General features: G+C 43.7%; 1 protein-coding gene across 2 annotated transcripts in view; it reads left to right on the top strand.

Moving 5' to 3' along the window:
• ARHGAP15 (Rho GTPase activating protein 15) overlaps nucleotides 1–24,626 on the top strand; it is an 862,741-nt gene that overhangs the window by 450,598 nt on the left and 387,517 nt on the right. For both annotated transcript variants that reach the window (XM_068245872.1, XM_068245871.1), the window contains one exon: nucleotides 17,329–17,427. In XM_068245872.1, coding sequence (XP_068101973.1) covers nucleotides 17,329–17,427 — 99 coding nt within the window. The remainder of the gene's footprint in view (nucleotides 1–17,328; nucleotides 17,428–24,626) is intronic.

The raw sequence follows: 24,626 nt of genomic DNA, 5'->3' as shown, positions 1-24,626 counted from the left end.
TAAAAGGCTTGTTTACATCATTGACACAGACTGTCCATGGGATCGGGACGCAACGCACCCGATCTCTTGCCATTTGGGATCTGTGCGCTGCTGATCCCATTCACTACAGTGAATAGGTCATGGCTGCGCTTGGCCAAAAAATGCAGGCAGCAGTGCGATAGTGCATCACACTGCTGCGCAACGCAGCACAGCACACATGATCTGAATGCAGTGGTGTAGCTAAGGAGCTATGGACCCCGGTGCAAGTTTTACATGCCCCCCCCCCCCCCCCCCCTCCCAATCACTCTATACATAACAATTGATACGGCACACCAAAACCTGCCAAGGACAACCACAGTGTCAGAGGTGCAAGAAGGGTACGGGAAGCAGCTTGTTAATGATTATTATCTTTCGAAGCATTTATAGAAGTGATCATATGGGATGTTCATTGAATATTCGGGTATCCGAACTACCCAGACACTCCAAACTTTTTCCACTATCCGAACTTTCATTCGGATTCCGGATATCTGTTTAAATCCGAATAGCACTATCCGAGCAAACTCGGATATGTATCTGAAATCCGGAATCCAGTCGGATGGTTAGTTCGGATACTCAAAAAGAGGGTTTCAATGGCAAAAATCAGATTGGAGAGAGAGAGAGAGAGAGTTTTGGAAGCAATTTAAGCAATTTAAAGGCCACTTCCGGTTTTCTATCTGGATATCCGACTCAGTGGCGTACCTAGGGCGTTTGGCACCCAGTGCTGGGTATTAAAAGACACACCCCCCTAAAAAGATGGGCGTGACCACAACCTGCGGCGTGCTTCGTGGCAAAAATTGGCGTGGTCATGACCGGATGAGGGCGGAGCTAACTGTAATTTAAAGTATTAGCTAGTATAGTTGCCCCAGTATAGCTAGTAGTTTCTCCCAGAATAGCTGCCCCCAGTGAAGCTAGTATAGTTGCCCCCAATGAAGTTAGTATAGTTGCCCCCAGTATAGCTAGTATAGTTGCCCCAGTATAGCTGGTATAGTTGCCCCCAGTATAGCTGGTATAGTTGCCCCCAGTATAGCTGGTATAGTTGCCCCCAGTATAGCTGGTATAGTTGCCCCCAGTATAGCTGGTATAGCTGCCCCCAGTATAGCTAGTATAGCTGCCCCCAGTATAGTTGCCCCCAGTATAGCTGCCCCCAGTATAGCTGCCCCCAGTATAGCTGGTATAGCTGCCCCCAGTATAGCTGGTATAGCTGCCCCCAGTATAGCTGGTATAGCTGCCCCCAGTATAGCTGGTATAGTTGCCCCCAGTATAGCTGGTATAGTTGCCCCCAGTATAGCTGGTATAGTTGCCCCCAGTATAGCTGGTAGAGCTGCCCCCAGTATAGCTGGTAGAGCTGCCCCCAGTATAGCTGCCCCCCAGTATAGCTAGTTTAGTTGCCCACAGTATAGCTGGTATAGTTGCCCCCAGTATAGCTGCCCCCAGTATAGCTGGTATAGTTGCCCCCAGTATAGCTGGTATAGTTGCCCCCAGTATAGCTAGTAGAGCTGCCCCCAGTATAGCTAGTAGAGCTGCCCCCAGTATAGCTGCCCCCCAGTATAGCTATTTTAGTTGCCCCCAGTATAGCTGCCCCCAGTATAGCTAGTTTAGTTGCCCCCAGTATAGCTAGTATAGCTGCCCCAGTATAGCTGCCCCCAGTATAGCTGGTATAGTTGCCCCCAGTATAGCTGGTATAGTTGCCCCCAGTATAGCTGCCCCCAGTATAGCTAGTATAGTTGCCCCCAGTATAGCTAGTTTAGTTGCCCCCAGTATAGCTGCCCCCAGTATAGCTAGTATAGTTGCTCCCAGTATAGCTGCCCCCAGTATAGCTGGTATAGTTGCCCCCAGTATAGATGTCCCTGGAGGAGGGAAGCAGCGCTAGAAGGAGGGGCAGTGGGGGCAGCGGTGGGGAGGGGGGGAAATATCCCTCCCTCCCTCCCTCACCTGGGACCCCTCCTTCTGCCTCTCTCCCCCTCCATTCAGCGGTGGCAAGTGCGGGCTCGGCGGCGGGGACGGGGAGACATGCGCAGAATTACTCACCACTTTCACGTTCCAAGCGCCGGCAGCGTCATGTCGTCACAGATCTCCGCCTTCAATGAAGGCGGAGATCTGTGACGACATGACGCTGCCGGCGCTTGGAACGCGGAAGTGGTGAGTAATTCTCCGCACGTCTCCCCGCCGCCGAGCCCGAACTTGCCACCGCTGAATGAAGGGGGAGAGAGGCAGAAGGAGGGGTCCCAGGTGAGGGAGGGGGGGATATTTCCCCCCTCCCCGCCGCTGCCCCCACTGCCCCTCCTTCTAGCGCTGCTTCCCCCTCCTGCTCTGTGCTGTGGGGGGTCGTGGCGACACCCCCCTGGGTGTCTGTCACCCGGTGCGCCCCGCCCCCCTGCGCACTACAGTAGGAACGCCACTGATCCGACTCATTTCAGATTTCCTGGATAATGGGTTCGGATATCCGATTCTATTCGGACTCCTGGAACGTTCAGATTCGGATATCCGATTCGGATATGGATATATGGGTATCCGGATCAAAGTGGCCCCTCACCTGCTAAGAATGATGGCCCATCATGCCTTGCAGGGTGCTCTGGTGAAGACCCGTGGTTACATAGACTCCACACCCGCGGAGCACCCACACTAACCATCATCAGGGCTCTAATGGTTCCTGTCCAATAAAGTGTTCTCCTTTTCAATGCTCCCTCCCTATTTAATGCCCCCCCACCCCTTTATAGTGCCCCTCTCCCAGTATACCTTTGTCTATTATAATGGTACCACTTGCTGCATAAAACAGAAATACTTGAACATGCTAACAAGAGTGTGAACTGGTAATGGAGACATTAGGGCTAATACCACAACTTTGTCTATTTACTTTCTGGCCTTCTTCATCACATATTAACTGATTAGAGACGCTTGGTTTGGATACTGGTACAAAGTTTCCTAACCTTGAAGGACCTCTGTCGTGAAATCTTAACATGTAAAATACATGTAAACATATACAAATAAGAATAACGATTCTTCCAGAGTAAAATGAGCCATACATTACTTTTCTCCTATGTTGCTGTCACTTACAGTAAGTAGTAGAAATCTGACATTACCAGCAGATTTTGGACTAGCCCATCTTGTCATAGGGGGTTCTCAGGGCTTTCTTTATTTTTAAAAGCACTTAGTGAATGGCAGTTGCTCTGGCCAACATCAGTGCATACATCTTTTTCAGGGAATGTCTTTATAAAGAATAAAGGCCATGCTGAGAATTCCCCATCAAGAGATGCACTAACCCAAAACCTGTTGGTAATGTCAGATTTCTACTACCTACTGTAAGTGACAGCAACATAGGAGAAAAGTAATTTATGGCTCATTTTACTCTGGATAGAAATATACTTCATATTTGTATGTGTTTTAAATTTTTTTGCGACAGTTCCTCTTTAAAGTTCCTTCCTGATTCTTAACTGTATTATGCCTGCCCCCTCCCTTTAACAGATTGACCAATTCTTAAACCAAATCTTAACTTTCTACCTTAAAATAAAACATAATAACGTACCACCACATTGCATGTATGGGTGTCCAAACTACTGTGCCAAATAAATTCATCTGCTTCTCAATTGGCATCTCCTCATAAAAGTCTATCTAAGTACAATAATATTGCCTGGGCAAACTATGGTCCATTTATCACATTTTGCCTGCACTAATAGGTTAGTCCAGGGGTGTCTAAACTTTTTAGACCATGGACCATATTACTGTTAACCAGGGGTCGAGTGGGGCGTGGACGTGGGTGGACGACGTCCACCTGCTATTTTCAGAGGGAGAACGACGTCCACCCTAGCATGTGTCGAGAGAGAGCACAGAGAAGAGGGATCGGTGGGCACAGCGAGGAAGGGGGGACATTCCCCCCTCCCTCCCTCACCTTGGGGCTTCCCCTTCCTCACTCTCTCCCCCCAGAACTAAAATTTGTGGGCGGCTGGCAGCGGGCGGGAGTCGGGACTTACCTGCATCTCGTTCCAAGCGATTGGTGAGTAGTAATGTCCGGTTCATTTGAGCCGGGTCTTTCCTGTGAGTCAATGCATTTACAGTGAACCTAATGTTGGTGGAAATCAATATCTGAGTAAAAAGAATAGTGAGGATTTTCTGCTGTTAAAGAGACACTGAAGCGAAAAAAAATTATGATATAATGAATTGTTTGTGTAGTTCAATGAAGGCGGAGATCTGTGACGACATGACGCTGCCGGCGCTTGGAACGCGGAAGTGGTGAGTAATTCTCCGCACGTCTCCCCGCCGCCGAGCCCGAACTTGCCACCGCTGAATGGAGGGGGAGAGAGGCAGAAGGAGGGGTCCCAGGTGAGGGAGGGGGGGGGATATTTCCCCCCTCCCCGCCGCTGCCCCCACTGCCCCTCCTTCTAGCGCTGCTTCCCCCTCCTGCTCTGTGCTGTGGGGGGTCGTGGCGACACCCCCCTGGGTGTCTGTCACCCGGTGCGCCCCGCCCCCCTGCGCACTACAGTAGGAACGCCACTGATCCGACTCATTTCAGATTTCCTGGATAATGGGTTTGGATATCCGATTCTATTCGGACTCCTGGAACGTTCAGATTCGGATATCCGATTCGGATATGGATATATGGGTATCCGGATCAAAGTGGCCTCTCACCTGCTAAGAATGATGGCCCATCATGCCTTGCAGGGTGCTCTGGTGAAGACCCGTGGTTACATAGACTCCACACCCGCGGAGCACCCACACTAACCATCATCAGGGCTCTAATGGTTCCTGTCCAATAAAGTGTTCTCCTTTTCAATGCTCCCTCCCTATTTAATGCCCCCCCACCCCTTTATAGTGCCCCTCTCCCAGTATACCTTTGTCTATTATAATGGTACCACTTGCTGCATAAAACAGAAATACTTGAACATGCTAACAAGAGTGTGAACTGGTAATGGAGACATTAGGGCTAATACCACAACTTTGTCTATTTACTTTCTGGCCTTCTTCATCACATATTAACTGATTAGAGACGCTTGGTTTGGATACTGGTACAAAGTTTCCTAACCTTGAAGGACCTCTGTCGTGAAATCTTAACATGTAAAATACATGTAAACATATACAAATAAGAATAACGATTCTTCCAGAGTAAAATGAGCCATACATCACTTTTCTCCTATGTTGCTGTCACTTACAGTAAGTAGTAGAAATCTGACATTACCAGCAGATTTTGGACTAGCCCATCTTGTCATAGGGGGTTCTCAGGGCTTTCTTTATTTTTAAAAGCACTTAGTGAATGGCAGTTGCTCTGGCCAACATCAGTGCATACATCTTTTTCAGTGAATGTCTTTATAAAGAATAAAGGCCCTGCTGAGAATGCCCCATCAAGAGATGCACTAACCCAAAACCTGTTGGTAATGTCAGATTTCTACTACCTACTGTAAGTGACAGCAACATAGGAGAAAAGTAATTTATGGCTCATTTTACTCTGGATAGAAATATACTTCATATTTGTATGTGTTTTAAAAATTTTTGCGACAGTTCCTCTTTAAAGTTCCTTCCTGATTCTTAACTGTATTATGCCTGCCCCCTCCCTTTAACAGATTGACCAATTCTTAAACCAAATCTTAACTTTCTACCTTAAAAATTAAAATAAAACATAATAACGTACCACCACATTGCATGTATGGGTGTCCAAACTACTGTGCCAAATAAATTCATCTGCTTCTCAATTGGCATCTCCTCATAAAAGTCTATCTAAGTACAATAATATTGCCTGGGCAAACTATGGTCCATTTATCACATTTTGCCTGCACTAATAGGTTAGTCCAGGGGTGTCTAAACTTTTTAGACCATGGACCATATTACTGTTAACCAGGGGTCGAGTGGGGCGTGGACGTGGGTGGACGACGTCCACCTGCTATTTTCAGAGGGAGAACGACGTCCACCCTAGCATGTGTGGAGGGAGAGAGCACAGAGAAGAGGGATCGGTGGGCACAGCGAGGAAGGGGGGACATTCCCCCCTCCCTCCCTCACCTTGGGGCTTCCCCTTCCTCACTCTCTCCCCCCAGAACTAAAATTTGCGGGCGGCTGGCAGCGGGCGGTAGTCAGGACTTACCTGCATCTCGTTCCAAGCGATTGGTGAGTAGTAATGTCCGGTTCATTTGAGCCGGGTCTTTCCTGTGAGTCAATGCATTTACAGTGAACCTAATGTTGGTGGAAATCAATATCTGAGTAAAAAGAATAGTGAGGATTTTCTGCTGTTAAAGAGACACTGAAGCGAAAAAAAATTATGATATAATGAATTGTTTGTGTAGTACGGATAATTACTAGAACATTAGTAGCAAAGACAATATTCTCATATTTTTATTTTCAGTTATATAGTTTTTTTTTTTTTTTATAACATTGCATCGTTCTCTAATATTTGCAGTTTACACAATACTCAGCATGCTAAATGATTTTACAGAGGAGGCTAGTGAACTTTTGACCTGTCCTCTGCAGAGAAAAAGAAAATACAATAATAGACAGTTCAGATGATAAACTTCAGAAGACAGAGCTCTCTGCAACTTTGAAAGTCGTGGAGCTTAATGACTCTTTTGCATAGATAACAACTGGAGTTTCTTAACTCTTCCTGTACTGGAAACAATATTAGATTTATGTCTCTGCTCCTAATGTTTTATTTCTTCACTGTACTACACATACAAATCATTATATCATAATTTTTGTTTCTCTTGAATGTCTCTTTAAGGTGCCTAGCCCCATACATATAAAGATGTATGGGCAAATCGACCAAGAAACAGATTTCTCTCTGATTAAATCTGGAGACAATTCTGTTGTCTACACATACACTGCAAGCCGGTTCCCAATCAATTTCAGCATGAAATCTCGGCCCTGTGACGCCTCCTCTGCCACCTCCTCCATCTAGCCTCTCTTCCCTCATATGCTAATGTACCCCCTGTTGCCTGTGCATTGTAATCTCACCTGCTCAAATTGCCGCAACTGTTCATCACCTCCTGGTCACATCCGCTGCTTCCCCTGAATGCCACCGTCACATGCAACCACCACGTGGTGGCGCGTATAGCACATGACGCGAGTGTAACATCATACACACCCGCCTGGTGGCACTGGGGGAAGCAGCAGACAAGACCAGGAGCAGCTGTCCATCAGCTCCTGGTCACATCTGCTGCTTCCACTGAATGCCACCGTCACATGCAGCCACCATGTGGTGGCACGTATAGCACATGGCGCGTGTGTAACATCATACACACCCGCCTGGTGGCACTGGGGGAAGCAGCAGAAAAGACCAGGAGCAGCTGGACAGTAGCAATAGTTGGAGCTGGTGAGATTTCCGATGCACGAGCACGGGGGGAGGGGCATATTTACATTGGGGGGCATCCACAAGGGGTCTATTATATTCATTGATTATCACAATATTGCACACGGTTACCACCACTCACCCGATTAACTACGTTGGACTAAGATTTTCCAGGCATGCTTGGTCGTTAAATTTGACTGCTTTAAGCCCTAAAACAATTGAATCCTCAATCGGGCATGCTTGTTGCAGCACCGATTTTCATCTTATTCGATAAAATGATTGAATCGGATGTTCGATCGGGCCACAAAATTGAGAGATGTATAGCCAGCTTTACTCAAACACAGGTGAGGCTAGACGTAAAGCCGGAAACCAGAAGATCGGATAATAACTACAACTATCAATTTTGAGCGCTAATTATTGACAGTAACATCTAACTGTCGATTGCATCTCTTTACAAGTGTGTTTTACACTTGCTTCAAAAATATGTTTAAAAAACAATATATACGGTTCAAAAATAAACATTTCTTTTCAAACAAAAAAAAAAAAGTGTTGTATGCCAAATATCACGTTCCGGAAGCCATGGCGGCATCTGTGCCGGCGGTGCATCTTGAACCCTGCTTTCACGTTATATGCCGTATAGGGAAACAGGATCCTGGCACGAGCTATCTTACACTATAGAATGTTTGTACATTAACATATTTTCTGCTCCGACATGTTCCGCTTCCACTATTACTACATCGGTGTTAATTTTAGCACGTAAAATATGGACTGACAGAGCTGTGATGTGATGGCGCAATTAAGAGCCAAATTGAAAAGATAAAAATAGAAAAAGCACAGTTAATCTGGGAGAAATAAAACGTAGACTGTCTGAGCGATACAAAGGTTATAATGCATCAATATGCCACGGCACTGCTCTTTATAAGTGGCTTAAAGCTTCGGCAATACCTAGGACTTTATTTTCATTACTTCTACGATTATTACCGTCATTATGTCATTTATCTGCTACTGGTAACTGGGTTGTGCGTAGAAGATAACGTAGGCTGGTGTAAGGACGATACAGAGTGTCTACCGATTGCAGGAAGGATCAGAGGGAAATTGAGAGCATTATGGAGGTAGACATATTTTTTCCTGTTGCTCACCTGGTTGTCATTGTGATCATTCACCGTCAATCAGTGGAAATTAGATTTGAGTGAGACAACTTGATTTGGATACTCATTTGTGTTCTGTGACTCAGAAAGAATTAGAAGCAGAGGATAATAATACAATACAATGGCCTCGATTCACTAAGCTTATCTCCTGTCTTTAATAACGTTTCTAGAGTTATCACCATGGTGATGAGGCATGTCCTATTCAGGAAACATTTTACCTCAGGCAAACCAAACGTTAATTCTTCTGTCTTTAAGTTAACTCTTCAATCCTTAAAATAACTCCAGAGTTAAAAACAGGCTGTTTATTAACTGGGTGTGAAAATAACTAGAGGTGGTAAATTAACTACAGAGGAGGTAACTTAAGGAATGAAGAGATAAGATAACTCTCTTACTGTGTGGTGGTAAGTTTTCTCTTGCCTTATTATCTCCAGCATGATCTTAGTGAATTGAAGCCAAACACATTTGTAGAGTGCTTTTCTTCTATAGGACTCAAAGCGCATAGATATGTCTCAAACAGGTTTGAAGGCTGGACTGTGTTACAGAGGAAATAGTCAGGTGTTCATAAATACCAGACTAAACAGGTGGGGTTCAGATTGGACTTCCAGGGATGGAGATGTCCTGATTGGGTGTGGCAGGGAGTTCCAAAGCGTAGGGGCAACATGACAGAAGGTTCTGTATTCAAAGGTTTTGAGATGGACTCTGGGGGTGACCAAGTTGTTAGAGGATGTATATCACAGGCATTTCTACATGAGAACAAAGATGGTGGCTCTACAATCTACAATATCTAGATTGTAAGCTTGTAAGGACAGGGCCACCCCTCTAGTGTTTTCTGTATCTGCGTTACTTGATCAAATAAACATAGACCAGTATTGTACCAGGGTCTGCAATATATGCAGATCTATAATGCCTGATACACATGATGCAACTTCACGTCAGATCGACAGGTCGAATTGATAATACATCTAAACAAAAAGTCTTTTAGATCATAATTCTGAGTTTACTGCATTATGTGAGTTACAGTAAGTGTCACCTTAAAGGACAACTGTAATGAAAGGGATATGGAGGCTGCCATATGTATTTGCTTTTAAACAATACCAGTTGCCTGGCAGTCCAACTGATCATCTGCCTCTAATACATTTAGCCATAGACCCTGAAAATGCATGCAGCAGATCAGGTGTTTTTGACATTATTGTCAGATCTGACAAGATTAGCTGTATGCTTGTTTCTTGTGTTATTCAGACACTACTGCAGCCAAACAGAACAGTGCGGCTACCAGGCAACTGGTATTGTTTAAAAAGGAGCTGTTAGGTATAGGGTCTCAGAGACAAAAAACACATATATCAGTAGCTTAATACTGGCTGTACTTACATTACATATGCATTTCACTGTCCACGTTTGGATTTCACAGAATTTTTATGTAGTATATGCAGAGAATGATGCTCCTGACAGCTCATGTCCGGTTCCATGTTTGTCTGTCTTGTCTGAAGCCAATTGTGATGTCATATCCTCCCTTACCCTGCTTTCTGATTAATTATACATTAGCCCTCCCAAGTCCCAGCCCTCGGACACTCCTACCAGTCTCTGGTCTTATGCTCGGTACACAAGATGCGTTTTCCCGCTCGATCCGCATGTCAATCGGGATCGATTCGATTATTTCCAACATGTTAATTATGCCAAATCGACGGCAGGAACGATCGAAATCCGATTCGAGCATGTTGGAAATAATCTAATCGACCCGCGGATCGAGCGGGAAAACGCATCGTGTGTATTAGGCACTCAGCGAGGAGCGATCATGTCTGGGTTGCGTGCGATCTCGCTGTCAGTTGGGGTGGGGGGAGCTGTGTGAGCGATTGCGTTGTCAGTCGTGGGGGGTTGCGGATGATTGCGATGTCATTCAATTTGCGGGCGGTTGCGATGTCGGTCGTTTTGCTTGCAATTGCCATGTCGGTCGTTTTGCTTGCAATTGCGATGTCGGTCGTTTTGCGGGCAATTGCGATGTCGGTCGGTTTGCGGGCGATTGCGATGTCGGTCGTTTTGCGGGTGATTGTGATGTCAGTCGTTTTGCGGGCGATTGCGATGTCGGTCGGTTTGCAGGTGATTGCGATGTCAGTTGTTTTGCGAGCGATTGCGATGTTGGTCGTTTTGCTTGCGATTGCGAAGTCGGTCGGTTTGCTTGCGATTGCGATGTCAGTTGTTTTGCGAGCCTGCAGCTGTCACTTAGGGTGTCTGGATGGGGAGGGAAGGAGTCGAGAGGGACCAGCCAATGAGGCTGCAGCAGGGCTGGATAGGGAAATGAAGGGGTGGTGCAGGGAGGGCAGTAGAGAGGAAGTAAGACCTTCCCATACTGCTTTGCAGGCTGACTGCGGCTTTTTCAGTCTGATGCGGCCTCCTAAACAGCCTGGAGATAAGGAAGGCTGCTATTCAGCCCACAATAAAGTAAGAGAGTTTTTTTACTTCAGTATTGATATTTGGCTTCCTTCCACACTGTTTAACACAGGGGAACATAGATAAAAATTACTTGTTTTTGCCTGACAGTTACTCTTTAAAGGGAAATAAATATGGCACCTTCCGTATCCCTCTTACTTCAGTTGTCATTTAATGTTGCTGTATATAAAATATTTCTAATTTTGTCTTCATGCACAAAAGCTGAACTACTATAGAAATATAGTTTTTGGAAAATAGAAAAACAGAAAACGTACTTTGCGGTTTTCATATACAAAATGCATATACGTTTTTCTTTTGCGTTTTATGCAAATCACTAGGAAGACAAGAGGAAGCTGAAATACATCTGAAAACAATTTTTTTTTTTACAAAAACACATAGAAAAATGCATGGAAAACGCATGAAGAATGCATACAATTGCATTTCCATTGACTTTCATTACGTGCGTTTTTGATGCGTTTTTTGAAGCAAAACCAGCGTTTTTGAAAACGCACGTAGTGAAAATGTAATGATCGCTGCTGCAGCAGCTATTGCTGGAAGTAGTAGTGCTGCAGCTCAGGCAGTTCTGATCTATTTCCATGCAAGCTGCATAGCTTTGTCTGTCTTTCCCTGCTGTCAGCTTGTGACTGATTATCATTCACCTGTGTGGGAATCTGCATGTCTGCTCCCATTGGATGACCTCAGTATAAAGATCTGCTTCCTGCAGGGTTTCCTTGGGTTTTCATAGCTTCAGCTTAAGCCTGCCTTGCTGTCGCTTTAGCCTCCGATCGTGTTTCTTGTTATAAAGATACTTTGCTGGTCTTTGCATCATATATTGGTTCATTGCCAATATATATGCATACCAGCACGTTTATTATTTTCCTTGTATTTGTGTTACGTTGATACATCAGTGTCGCTGATGTATACGTACACGAACTGTTTATATCCTGTGTGCAGTTAGTCAGCTTTCCAGCACGTTTTGGTAGGTTGCGCGTACCGTGACCACCCGTGCTGAGGTAGTTACCCTGCTCCTGGTTCTGTTTGTGGATTGCGTTCATCTCTGCGAAGAGATAACGAATCCTTCTGAATCCTGTTCTGTTACTGTTTGTGGATTGCGTTCATCTCTGCGAAGAGATAACGAATCCTTCTGAATCCTGTTCTGTTACCGTTTGTGGATTGCGTTCATCTCTGCGAAGAGATAGCGAATCCTTCTGAGTCCTGTTCCCTGTGTTACTCCATTCCTAGTCAGCGTTCCTGCTTATGTCATATATCGGTTCATTGCCGATATATACATATGTTAGTCAGACGTTACAAATAGTTTCATTGATAGCTGTAATTGTAATACGCTAGGAAAACATACTTATTGTATATTTATCTGTGTTACGTTCATCTATCTTAATCCTGCTATTTTCTGACTGTCCTGTCCTGTCTTTGTGAGGCACGCCATCGCCGCATCGCATTGGCTGCCTCATTCCAGTCTGTCTGGTTTTGGACGCTTGCTGTCGCTAAGTAGCCGCTAGCTAGCGAGCGTTCATTCTGTCTACCTGTCCTGATCTCCTCAGTTCTGGTTTATGCGCTCAGCGCTACTTTGCGCTGAGACGTTATAACGAAAGCATTGTTTGTGGCTGTCAGATCTGCACCGGCTCTGTGCGCCACAATCTCCTATTGGAGTCAGTCCTCCCCTCCACTATACTAGGGATAGCCTGTTTCCTTGTGCTAGTGTGTGTACCTCCTCCACGCCAGCTCATGCGTTGCATGCTGACTGTGGAGAATACACCACCAAGCCTTACAGAAAACCCATATGTTTTTTTGATATGTGTTTTTTCCTGTGGCCCATAGACTTCCATTAGCGGCAAAAACGCAGTGTTTTCTGCAACGGTTGCGTTTCTGCTAAGTGTGCACCTGAGTGCTCTGACTGACAACCAATCAAAAGGCATGCCTTCAGTCTGACTGAGAAAGGGGGAGTGGTCCGGGAGCTAAAGGTTACTAAAAGTCTATGAATCATATTACTGGTAGTCCCTGACTTATGAACACCAAACTTACGAATGACCTGCCAATAAGAGCGGCCCAAAAAATGTTAAATTTGATTATGTGGGAACAAGCCAAAAATGTTTTTTTTTTTCAAAAATCCTTGTATTTTTTGAGAAAATCTATTAATAAAAATTCAAAGACACAGCAGGGGGATAGAGATGACTCAGTGTGTGTGTGTATGGAGGAGGGGGGGGGGGGGAAGAGGTGGTACAAGGAGGGAAACCTGAAGTCACCTGGGAACCAGTGGTATAGCTAAGGAGATATGGGCCCCAGGGCAAGTTTTACATTGGGACCCCAAGCACTCGTACATTAAAATTGATGTGGTGCACCAAAACCTGCCAAGGACAACCACAGAGGTGCAAGAAGGGGAGGGGGAACAGTTTGTTAATAATTACTACTATTCAAAGCATCTATAGAACTGATTATTACCCACACAGGGCCAATAAAGAATTAATACTGCAGTTGAGGGAGGGCCCCTTGGGGTTCTTCTGGCCTAAGGGACCCGGTGCCATCGCAACCTCTGTACCCCCAATAGCTACGCCACTGATGGGAACAGAGGTGAGTGACACAGAGGGGACAGAGGAAGTACAGGGCACAAAGACGGCACAGTGTTTGGACTTATGAACAGATTCAAGTTTTATACAAGCCTACAGTCCCCATCTCGTTCATTAACCTGGGAATACCTGTAGCAGGTATCTTCCTTAATTATTTTGTAAACATCACAAAAGCTTGTTTCCCCTTTCCTGCTCTTTTTTTATACATAATTAATTTCAAAATCTTTTCTATCAAATCCACAAAATACTGCCTGAGCTTGGGCTTTAATCTAGGCATTAACAGGACACATCCGAGCTAAAAAAGAAAACCAAGATTCCCTTTAAAGGGAAGGTCCTAGGTAAAAAAAAAACGACTTACCTGGGGCTTTCTCCAGCCCCTGGAAGCCTGCTTGTCCCTCGCTGCAGCTCCGCTTCTGGGGTCCCCTCCATTGCCGATGTCTTCTGCAGCTGCGCGAGCGCATGGCCATGCCACTCGCGGTTGTGCTCACATTCTGCAATGGAGGGGACCCAGGGACATCGGCTGGGAGCAGAGCTGCGGCGAGGGACAGATAGGCTGCCAGGGGCTGGAGTAGGCCCCAGGTAAGTAGATACTTTTTTCTTTTCTTTTTTTTTTTTTTAGCTAGGACCTTCCCTTTAAAGGGAACCTGAACTGAGTAAACTTATTTAAAATACCGTATATACTCGCATATAAGCCGACCCGCATATAAGCCGACCCCCCAACTTTGACCTGAAAAACCAGGGGAAAATGATTGACCCCCATATAAGCCGGGGGTAGGAAATGCTGGATTGGTGCAGGCGCGTGATCCCCCCCCCCCAGTCTGTCCCAGTATAGCTAGTATAGTGCCCAGTATGGGTAGGTAGTGCCTCAGTATAGCTAGTAAAGTGCCCAGTATAGCTAGTATAGTGCCCAGTATAGCTAGTAAAGTGCCCAGTATAGCTAGTATAGTGCCCAGTATAGCTAGTATAGTGCCCAGTATAGCTAGTAAAGTGCCCAGTATAGCCAGTATAGTGCCCAGTATAGCCAGTATAGTGCCCAGTATAGTTAGTAAAGTGCCCAGTATAGCCAGTATAGTGCCCAGTATAGCGCCCAGTATAGCTAGTAAAGTGCCCAGTATAGCCAGTATAGTGCCCAGTATAGCCAGTATAGTGCCCAGTATAGCCAGTATAGTGCCCAGTATAGTAGCCAGTATAGCCAGTATAGTGCCCAGTATAGCCAGTATAGTGCCCAGTATAGCCAGTAAAGTGCCCAGTATAGCCAGTATAGTGCCCAGTATAGCCAGTATAGTGCCCATTATAGCTAGTATAGTGCCCAGTATACCCAGTAAAGTGCCCAGTATAGCCAGTATAGTGCCCAGTATAGCTAGTATAGTGCCCAGTATAGCTAGTAAAGTGCCCAGTATAGCCAGTATAGTGCCCAGTATAGCCAGTAAAATGCCCAGTATAGCCAGTATAGTGCCCAGTATAGCTATTAAAGTGCCCAGTATAGCCAGTATAGTGCCCAGTATAGCGCCCCCCTCCTCCTCCTCCCCCCTCCGCGGCCACCGCTGCTATTACCTGCTTTAGGCAGCGGCCGCTTCCTCCTAATCCGGGTTCCTCTCTTCATCATCCGTATACCGTAAGTGTATCACAGCAGCGCACCCGGCACTGCTGCTGTGACGATGCAGGGGGCAGGAAAGAGTGCGGCATCCTGTAACGGCGATGTGTATCACCGTTACCAGGGGAACCACTCTTTCCTGCCCCCTGCATCGTCACAGCAGCAGCGCCGGGCGCGCTGCTGTGATACACTTACGGTATACAGATGATGAAGAGGGGAACCCGGATTAGGAAGCGGCCGCTGCCTAAAGCAGGTAATAGCAGCGGCGGCCGCGGAGGGAGCGGGCGGGCGAGCGAGCAGGCGGGGGTGCGGACCACCACCACCCACGACTCGCATACAAGCCAACCCCCCAACTTTTGGCCCCCTTTTTGGGGATCAAAAATTCGTCTTGTATGCGAGTATATACGGTAAACACATGATGTAGCTGAAAATGAATATTACATACTAACCTCACTGTCAGTTCCTCTCAGAGGCTCACCATTTTTTTCTTACAGTGATCCCTTCCAGTTCTGACAATATTTTGTCAGAACTGAAATATACCAGTTGCTGTCAGTTATATATCAGTAGCTGTCAGTTACAACTGAATGTGTAAGGTAATGTCCATGTTTCCCTATGGCTCATGTGGGTAATATTACAGTTTAACAGTGTGCTGACCAGGAAGCTGATATGGGTTAATGGCCATTTTTAAATGGAGGACGGAGATTTCCATTGATTACAGTGGACAAATAGGACGCAGGAGAGGAGAAAAAGATTGACTAGTAGACTATACGAGAGGTAAGTATGACCTGTGTATGGTTATTTTGATTTTTTATTTTCAGTTCATTTTCTCTTTAAAGAGAACCTGAACTGAAAATTAAAAGTCAAAATAAACATACACACATCATAGTTACCTCCTGTGTAGTCTACTCCTCAATCTCTTTCTCCTCTCCTGTGTCCTGTTTGTAAACTCTGATCAATTAAATTCTCTGTCCTCCATCTTGAAAATGGCCATTACCTCATAGCAGCTTCCTGGTCAGCACACTGTTAAACTGTAATATCGCCCACTTGAGCTATAGGGAAACATGGACATTACCTTGCACATTCAGTTGTAACTGACAGCTGCTGATATATAACTGACAGCAACTGGTATATTTCAGTTCTGACAAAATATTGTCAGAACTGGAAGGGATCACTGTAAGAAGAAAATGGTGAGCTTTTGAGAGGAAGTGACAGTGAGGTAAGTATGTAATATTCATTTTCAGCTACATCATGTGTTTATCCTATACAATAAAATGCAAGTGTCCCTGCGTCAGCAACTGAATGGTTGTGTATCCCTGGCTTTTTTTTACTGAGCATGTGCGCAGCCAGGGCAGTTAGGACACAGGGCCGGGTCTGTGTGGTTCACAGAGGTTCTCGTTGCATTGTGGGAAATAACAGCTTTTTCCAACTAGCAAGCAATCAGCTCCCTGTGTGCATATACTTCAGACAGTGGTGGGGAACGAGCAAGCGGGACGTGTATGTGCGCACATTGTGGGGGTAGCGGCTGTGACCTAGCGCCCGTTTTTTAATGGGCGGGCCTTTTTACTAGTTTTAAATAATTTTACTCAGTTTAGGTTCCCTTTAAACTTATTTTCTAGGTTTGTATTCTAAATTTTATTTAGAGAGTACCTTGAACTGTACCTTTAGGCTTTGTTCACACTACAAATCGCTAAACGCAAACACTTAGCGTTTTTCTGGCGTTTTCCTCAATAGTATTTTGAGCGTTTTTTAACTGTATGGGATAGCGTTTTTCTGCATTTTCCAGCGTTGCGTTTAGCGATTTTACTGCACGCGTGTCCCTCTCCCATACAGGAAATGTCCACTACACAGGAAACAGAGGTGTTTTATGAGTAAACTGCAGTGTTTTATGGGTAATCTGCAATATGAATAAAAGCGCAGGAAAAACGCTGATTATTGTGAACAGCCCAGTGCTTCTGGGGCGATTTTGAAGTGCACCTATCTTTAACATTGAAGCGCTAAATGCTCAAAGTCGCTCAGAAATGATGCAGGTTACACGTTTGCGTTTCAGCTAATCGCTGAAAAATGCAAAACGCTTAAATGAGAACAGCCACATAGACTTAACATTGACCAAGCGCTTTTCAAAATACTAGCGATTTACAGCGATGCTGAAATCGCCTGAAAAGCGCTCTAGTGTGAATGGGCCCTCAAAGTGCCTTCTCTCTCTCAGTTTGAAAATAATGGAATCCTCATGCCCAGGGTCTGCATGGAATAAATAAATACTCTTTCAACGTTCGTTTACAATCCATTTTTTCTCCTCAGATCACGACGCTATCAGGAAATGAGATCCTTCTCCAGTCCGACGTAGACATCACCATAAAGGAATGGTTCCACGCCATCCGAAGTGCAATTGACAGTTTGGTATGTGCGCGTTTGTTACCTTTATTGCTCGCTTTCAAAAGTCCAGCTTGTTTATGTGCTTTAGTGGATCGCCAAAATGACAGACACGCAGACAAAAACAAACACAACCCGCCGTCAATAATGAAATAATTACATCCCGATTATTTGGAGAGTTAGTCATTTGTTTGGTATTTTAACGGCGGCTGAACGATGGAGGTGAAAACACATTGCATTTTTTAATTATTTTTTTTTACAGCATTTAAAACTTCCAACTTTTTAGTAAAGTTGCTTTTGTTAGTTAACCCCCTAAAGTAAGCCGTCCACTGTGCAACAGCAAATCAACTTCAAAAAAAAAGAAAAAAGATTGATCATAAATACTTCCTTCTTGCACATCGGTCAGCGGTTGTTTTGCTACCTTACAGCAGGAATTGGGTACAAAAATTGATTGACTAATTACACCCCCCTCCCCCCCCAGCAGGGGATTAACAATAGATGCTGCTGCAGGAGGGCCCAGAAGCCACAGGGGGCATGGGGGTAGAAGCATCTGCTCAGAAACTGATAAGGAATCTTGCAAAAGTTTTTCTGTTTTGCAAAGATTTGTAGACAGTCCCTATTCAGTGCGCAGCAGGCTCTTGTGTGTAGCACCCAGCCCCCAACCTCTCTACCACTCCCCAAGTGCCATGTACTGTAGTGATGCCTGAGGAATCTGCAGAGCCAGTTCTGCTCCATCAGAGATGGACAGAGTGAGTGTAATAAGCTGAGGCTGGGAGTACACTTGTTTGTCAGTTTTCTGTGTGCATTTTTCTGTATGCGTTTTCTGCACACCATGGGCTTGATTCACTAAACTGTGATAACTCAAATATCACACCTTATCAAAGATATTACACCTTATCAAAGTTAACACGCCTTACCAGAGTAGCACAGCAAACGCTACAAACGTATGACTGCTAATTGGCAATGGCACTCGTTCCTGCCCTGAGCCCCTGCGGGTTCGTAGCGCTCGCTATGCTACTCTGCTAAGGCATGTTAACTTTGATAAGGTGTGATATTTTTGATAAGGTGTGAGATCTTTGATAAGGTGTGATATCTATGATAAGGTGTGATATTTGAGTTATCACGGTTTAGTGAATCAAGCCCCATGTGTGTCTGCATGTGTGAAAACATGCACGTTTTATCACAGAAGCTAATGTAATTGATGATTGCATGCAGTGCTTTACTGCTGTCTGTTTTAGTCTGCATGGGGAAAACACATTCAAGTGGGCACTAGCCAATTCAATAACATTGGTTCTCAGTTTACCTGTACAAATTTATAATTAATTTTTGTTCAATGTAATGTATTCTGTGCAATCAATCATGGCCCTTATTTAATTTACTTTTTTCATAAGTTTTCTCCTAGGCAGGGGTGTAACTACAGATCATGGGCAGGGCCGGTTCAAGTAACAATTGGGCCCTAGGGCAAAATTAGCCTCGGGGCCCCCAACAGACACCCCCTGACCAAAAAAATTCATTAGGGGCCCTTTGTTGCAGCCAAATTTCCCTCCTGGGCTACTGAGCTGGCTGCTGACCCTCCCCCAAACACCTCCCAACTTAACTGTGCTCCCTAGGACCTCTGCAGTGTCTATGTCAGTGTAGTGTCTCACCTGCCCGCCAGCACAGATGAGACGCTACTCTGCCAAAGACTCTGCAGAGTCCCTGGGGAGCAACAGTTAAGATGGAGGAGGGAAACCTTGGGGGCCCCTACAGGCTCTGGGGCCCTGGGGCAATTACCCATTTTTTCCTATGGTAGCTCCTGTCCTGATCATGGGGCCCATAAGCAAAACTTTGATGGGCCCCCTAATATTCTTCTCCTTCCCTTGCCTATCCCTGGTGACCTTCACAGCTAGGCGGCCCATCTCACAAGGGTCATAAAACAATACTGGTCATTATTATCTTCACACCCATAACAAGTGTAGCCACAAAAACCCCGGGCCTGGAGGATGGACCCCTGTACCGGAGGGAGTGAAGTTCAGTAGTTATGGACCCCTCACTGCTCCGGGCCCCCCTGCGATCGCATGGACTGCTCCCTTATAGTTACGCCCCTGCTCCTAAGCTGATATTTTCACACCTTAGAGTTTATCAATAAAACGCCTTTTAAGTCACCAACAAGCTGACTTAACTGATAAGCCAAACCAATGGGAGTCCCAGGAGAAAGGTCAAAGATGATTTTCTAGGGCTTCCTGAATACCATAGCACCAGAGAGCTGTTGAAAAGTGGCATTCGACAAGTGCACCCAGCAGCTAGCAGCAGGGTTCGGTTGGTAGCCAAGGTGCTGAAAGTGCTCTGCAGAAGAGCGGCAGTGCAGAGGCAGGGACCGATGCGGCCAGCGGTACTGGCAAAAGGTGGTTGAGTAGTGACTTGCAGTAGTCCAGCAGGAGCAAAGCAGGTTACTTTGACGCTCAGCCATCATAGCAGCAATGCTAGAGTAATTTTGGGATTCGGCAATCGCCAGACCCCGAATTACATTTCCCTCCAAGTTGTAGCAGGTAGTTGTAATTGGGAATAGTATTTAACGCCGTAGGGGAGTTTAGTGGCAGCAAGGAGAGCCGTCATTCGGCTCGCCCAGTGCCCAACTCACTGGTGGCTGTACTATATGTACGCCAGCAGGAGCTCTTGGGGTCTACTTGGAAAGAAAGCTCCCCGGTGTGAGGTTACTGCGGCCGAAGACTTGCAATAGGGAGCTTAGACCTGCTCCTTAGCAAGTCTAACCCAACGCTCTTGTTTGTTGGAAATCATCGCTTCACAGTAGCAGGAGAAGTGGAATAGGATAGGGTGTAAAGAAAATAGCTGGGTGATAAAATTGCCCAATCAACTTTTTTTAACAACCTGCCGAGTGTTAACTTTAATTGGTTTAGGCACCAACGCTTAATGCTGGTGAGATTGAGCCCTTCATGTTAAATGTTAACTTAGAAAGGGCTTGAGAGCTTGCTATCCTTACTTCTTCCATGCAAGTGTTCCTCCAATAGAATGGCAATAAAATGCAGCGGATACTACCGTGGACCTCTAAAGTGGTACAGCCTATCCAAGTTAATCGAAAACAATGTAAGGGTTAATGGTTGAAGTGTACCCAAGGCGAAACTAAGGTCAAAAAGTAGATACTTAGTAAAGAAGAGGGAAGTCTCTAGTTCCTGCAAAGGCTTCCAACACTATCCTTTGGAACGCTGTTTCCACTCGCGGACCCCCCAAAGAAATCCAGCAAGAGCTTGTCGGCTCGAAGTTCCAAGCCTCCGCTCCTTTTCAGCGTACGAAGGTGGCTATTCTGCACATTCCCATTTATGGCCATGCCTTCGCAGTAAGCTGGAGCCACTCGTGCATGAAGAGGTGCACAAACCATATATTCCATAAAATCCCGGCGAGTTGTGATTGGGGGAGAAGGACACAGAAAGCCTCTGCAGGATCCATAGACTTCCCTCTTTTCAAGAAAGTATGAGTTTTTTGACCAGAGATTCGCCTTTATTTATTTGGCTATAAATCACAGTTTCTTTGCAGATAAATTGTAGTATAACTCTCAATAATAATCAATAATAACAGGTCAAACCTAGTAAAAGACTTTGCGGCACAAAACACAGGGAACAGATAACAAAAATTTCAGTAGTTTAAAGGATACCCGAGGTGACATGTGACATGATGAGATAGACATGTGTATGTACAGTGCCTAGCACACAAATAACTAGGCTTTGTTCCTTTTTTTCTTTCTCTGCCTGAAAGAGTTAAATACCAGGTATGTAAGTGGCTGACTCGGTCCTGACTCAGACAGGAAGTGACTGCAGTGTGACCCTCACTGATAAGAAATTCCAACTATAAAACACTTTCCTAGCAAAAAATGGCTTCTGAGAGCAAGAAATAGATAAAAATGGGAACTTCTTGTTAGTGAGGGTCACACTGTAGTCACTTCCTGTCTTGGTCAGGACTGAGTCAGCCACTTACATACCTGATATTTAACTCTTTCAGGCAGAGAAAGAAAAAAAAGGAACACAGCATAGTTATATGTGTACTTGGCAATGTACATACACATGTCTATCTCATCATGTCACATGTCACTTCAGGTATCCTTTAAATTTGTCAGTAAGGGGGTAGATAAATCACTATCACGAATACTCAAAAATGTAAAGATTGTAACTACCTTCCAGGCAAATCAGCAAATGGAGCTAAAAGTGAAAGATGCATTAGTAATATTTCCTATTTCCCTTATGTAACTATAAATCAAATTTATTTTATTACAAAATCTAATAAGTTTATAAAAAAAAAAAGACAAAAAAAATGAACATGCCGTTTAAATCTTTATAGCCCACCTACAGAACTTTTTTTTCCTGGTTTATTTTATGTCCGTTTTCATTTTTCTAAGAAAATATCAATGTGTTTTTCAATTAAAATTTATTGCCAAGTGGACAGAGTGGAATGCTATAAATTCATTTTGGTTTCTCTAAAAATAACATTGGTTTAATTGTTTCCATCAATTCAAAAACCTCAGTGGAAAATAACTACACCATTATTAAATGTAGTAATAAGAACATGGACAATCTGGACTTTTGTTTCAAGGAGATTCAAGCAACATGTTGCAAAATTGTACTGCAGAAGAGAAAAAATGAAAAATAATAAGAAAAGATTGTTTATTGTAATTTTTATTAAGTAGAAGTTCGAGTTTATTTTAGGGGGAGGAGGGAAGTGTTGTGAAAAAGATTTTTAGTGCTGTGAATCTAAAATTACAAATTGTTTTATTCAGAGTTCCACTTTAGAACGTTGTTGTAATCTGTAATCCATAGAGCAGTGCTTCAAATCTAGGAATATTCATTCAGATTCAGCGAAGTTGAAATTTCCACATTTCCTGCATTTCTGATCGGTGACTGGAAAATGGAAATTGGATTTCTGAAGAAATCTGACTCACCACAGCTCGGTAATTTTAGCCCAATCACAGAACGTGGAAGCATTGGACCAATCAGAGAACGCAGAATTTTTACTGCAAAAATTGGGTTGCTGCAGTTATTTTAGACCAATCACAAGACTCAGATACTATTGAGTATTCCTGAGTCTTGTGATTAGCTTAACGTTCGGGAGTATTCCAATTACTGCAGGAAAATTCCGGAATCTCTAATTGGTCCAATATGTCTGAGTCAACTCTGAAGTATTTGGCCAATCAGTGAATGCAAAAAAATGACAATAAAAGACTCCTCAGAAAATTGGTAATCTTCAAAATTGGTAATTGGCAGTGGCAAAAATCGGAATTTCCACGTAATTGGAAATCGGCATTTCCGACCATCCCTATTCAAATTGTAAAGCTTGTTTAGTTAATCTGTACAGTTTAATTATCATGTTATGCTGTGTGTGTATATATATATATATATATATATATATATATATATATATATATATATATATATATATATATAACAATTACTTGGTCACATTATACTCTTATTAACCACTTCAGCCTTCAGTGTTGTTTCACCTTATGTATCCGAGCAACGTTCACCTCCCATTCATTCGCCAATAACTTTATTACTACTTATCACAATGAATTAATCTATATCTTGTTTTTTTTTTCGCCACCAATTGGGCTTTCTTTGGGTGGTACATTTTGCTAAGAATTATTTTTTTCTAAATGCATTTTAGCAGGAATATTAAGAACAAATTGAAAAATTCATTATTTCTCAGTTTTTGGCCATTATAGCTTTAAAATAATACATGTTACCATAATTAAAACTCACATATTTTCTTTGCCCATTTGTCCCGGTTATTACACCATTTAAATGATGTCACTATAACAATGTATTGCATCAATATTTTATTTGGATATAAAGGTGCATTTTTTTTCAATTTGTGTCCATCACTATTTACAGCTTATAATTTAAAAAATGATAGTAATATACTCTCTTGACATGCATATTAAAAAAAGTTCAGACCCTTAGGTAACTATTTATGTTGTTTATTGTTTTTTATTGTAATTTGTTTAATTAAAAATTTTATTGTTTTTTTTTTTTTTTGGAGTGGGGAGATAAACAGATACTTTTACATGTAATTGATTGTGTATATTTATTAAAATGGAATATTGAAGATAATCATTTATCTCACTCTTGACGGTTTCTCTGATAGGAGGTAGGGGTCTTATCTACCTCCTCTTTTTAAACTGTTTTTAAATTTTTTAACGGTTTTATTTCATTTTGGGGCCTCTGAAATGCAAATGTCAGTTCTACTGCAGTATGATTAGGAATACAGTGTAAGATCGTAATTACATGGTTAGGGTATTCACGACAAGACCCGATCACCTGAGGTGCAACCACACACTAAGCAGAAGAGTATAAGCTCATTTTCTTTTGGGGTGTATGATAATACCTTGGAACTATCACATTCCAACAATGAAACTTGTGGGATGATCCAACCTTCCACCAAAGTGGGAATATAAATTGCCAGGTGATATAAAATGATAATATTGTAAAAGGAGAATAATTAGTAGACTTGCCTCCTAAGGAAAAATAGAACACTCTAGGTCAAGGTAGAGAGGTAACGTTTGGAAAAAAAAAAAAAGTTCATAAGCTCACAAAAACGTATGTTATGGACCAGTCTTCCATTTCCTCATGTCAGGATCAAGTCTTTGTCCCCCTGCAATCTGGTTTCAAAAAGCACCACAGCTGTGAAACAGCCCTTGTCCAGATTTGCAATGATCTGCTCATGGCCAGAGACAGATGCAAGTGTTCCATCATGAGATTGATCTCTCAGCTAGGGATGGTCAGACAATTTAGGTGAAAAACAGATTCTGAGAAAATACGGCATTACAGCAACTCGGCAATTCTAGCCTAATCACAGACATCGGAAGCATTCATCCAATTACAGGCTGCAGAATTTTTCAGTGGAAATTTGAATACCGCTGAAAATTTAGACCAATCGCAAAACTGGGTAAAACTCTGTGGTATCTAAGTCTTGTGATTAGGCTAAAACTTCCATAGTATTCCAGTTTCAGTGGTAAACTACTTCATTCTCTGATGGTCCAATTTCAAATGTTCTGAAACTTTAGGCCAATTACAGTACTCAGAAATACTCTGTAGTATTGGACCAATCAGATAATGTAGTGGTTCACCATGGAAATCAGAATACCACGGATATTTTAGACCAATCACTCTGATAATTTACTACTGAGTTATTACCAAGTCTTCTGATTGGTCTAAAATGTCTGTGATATTAAAATTTTC

The sequence above is a fragment of the Hyperolius riggenbachi genome, chromosome 7 (genome assembly GCF_040937935.1).
Source record: "Hyperolius riggenbachi isolate aHypRig1 chromosome 7, aHypRig1.pri, whole genome shotgun sequence".
NCBI classification, from domain to species: Eukaryota; Metazoa; Chordata; class Amphibia; order Anura; family Hyperoliidae; genus Hyperolius; species Hyperolius riggenbachi.
This window is presented reverse-complemented; position numbering and strand designations above follow the sequence as displayed.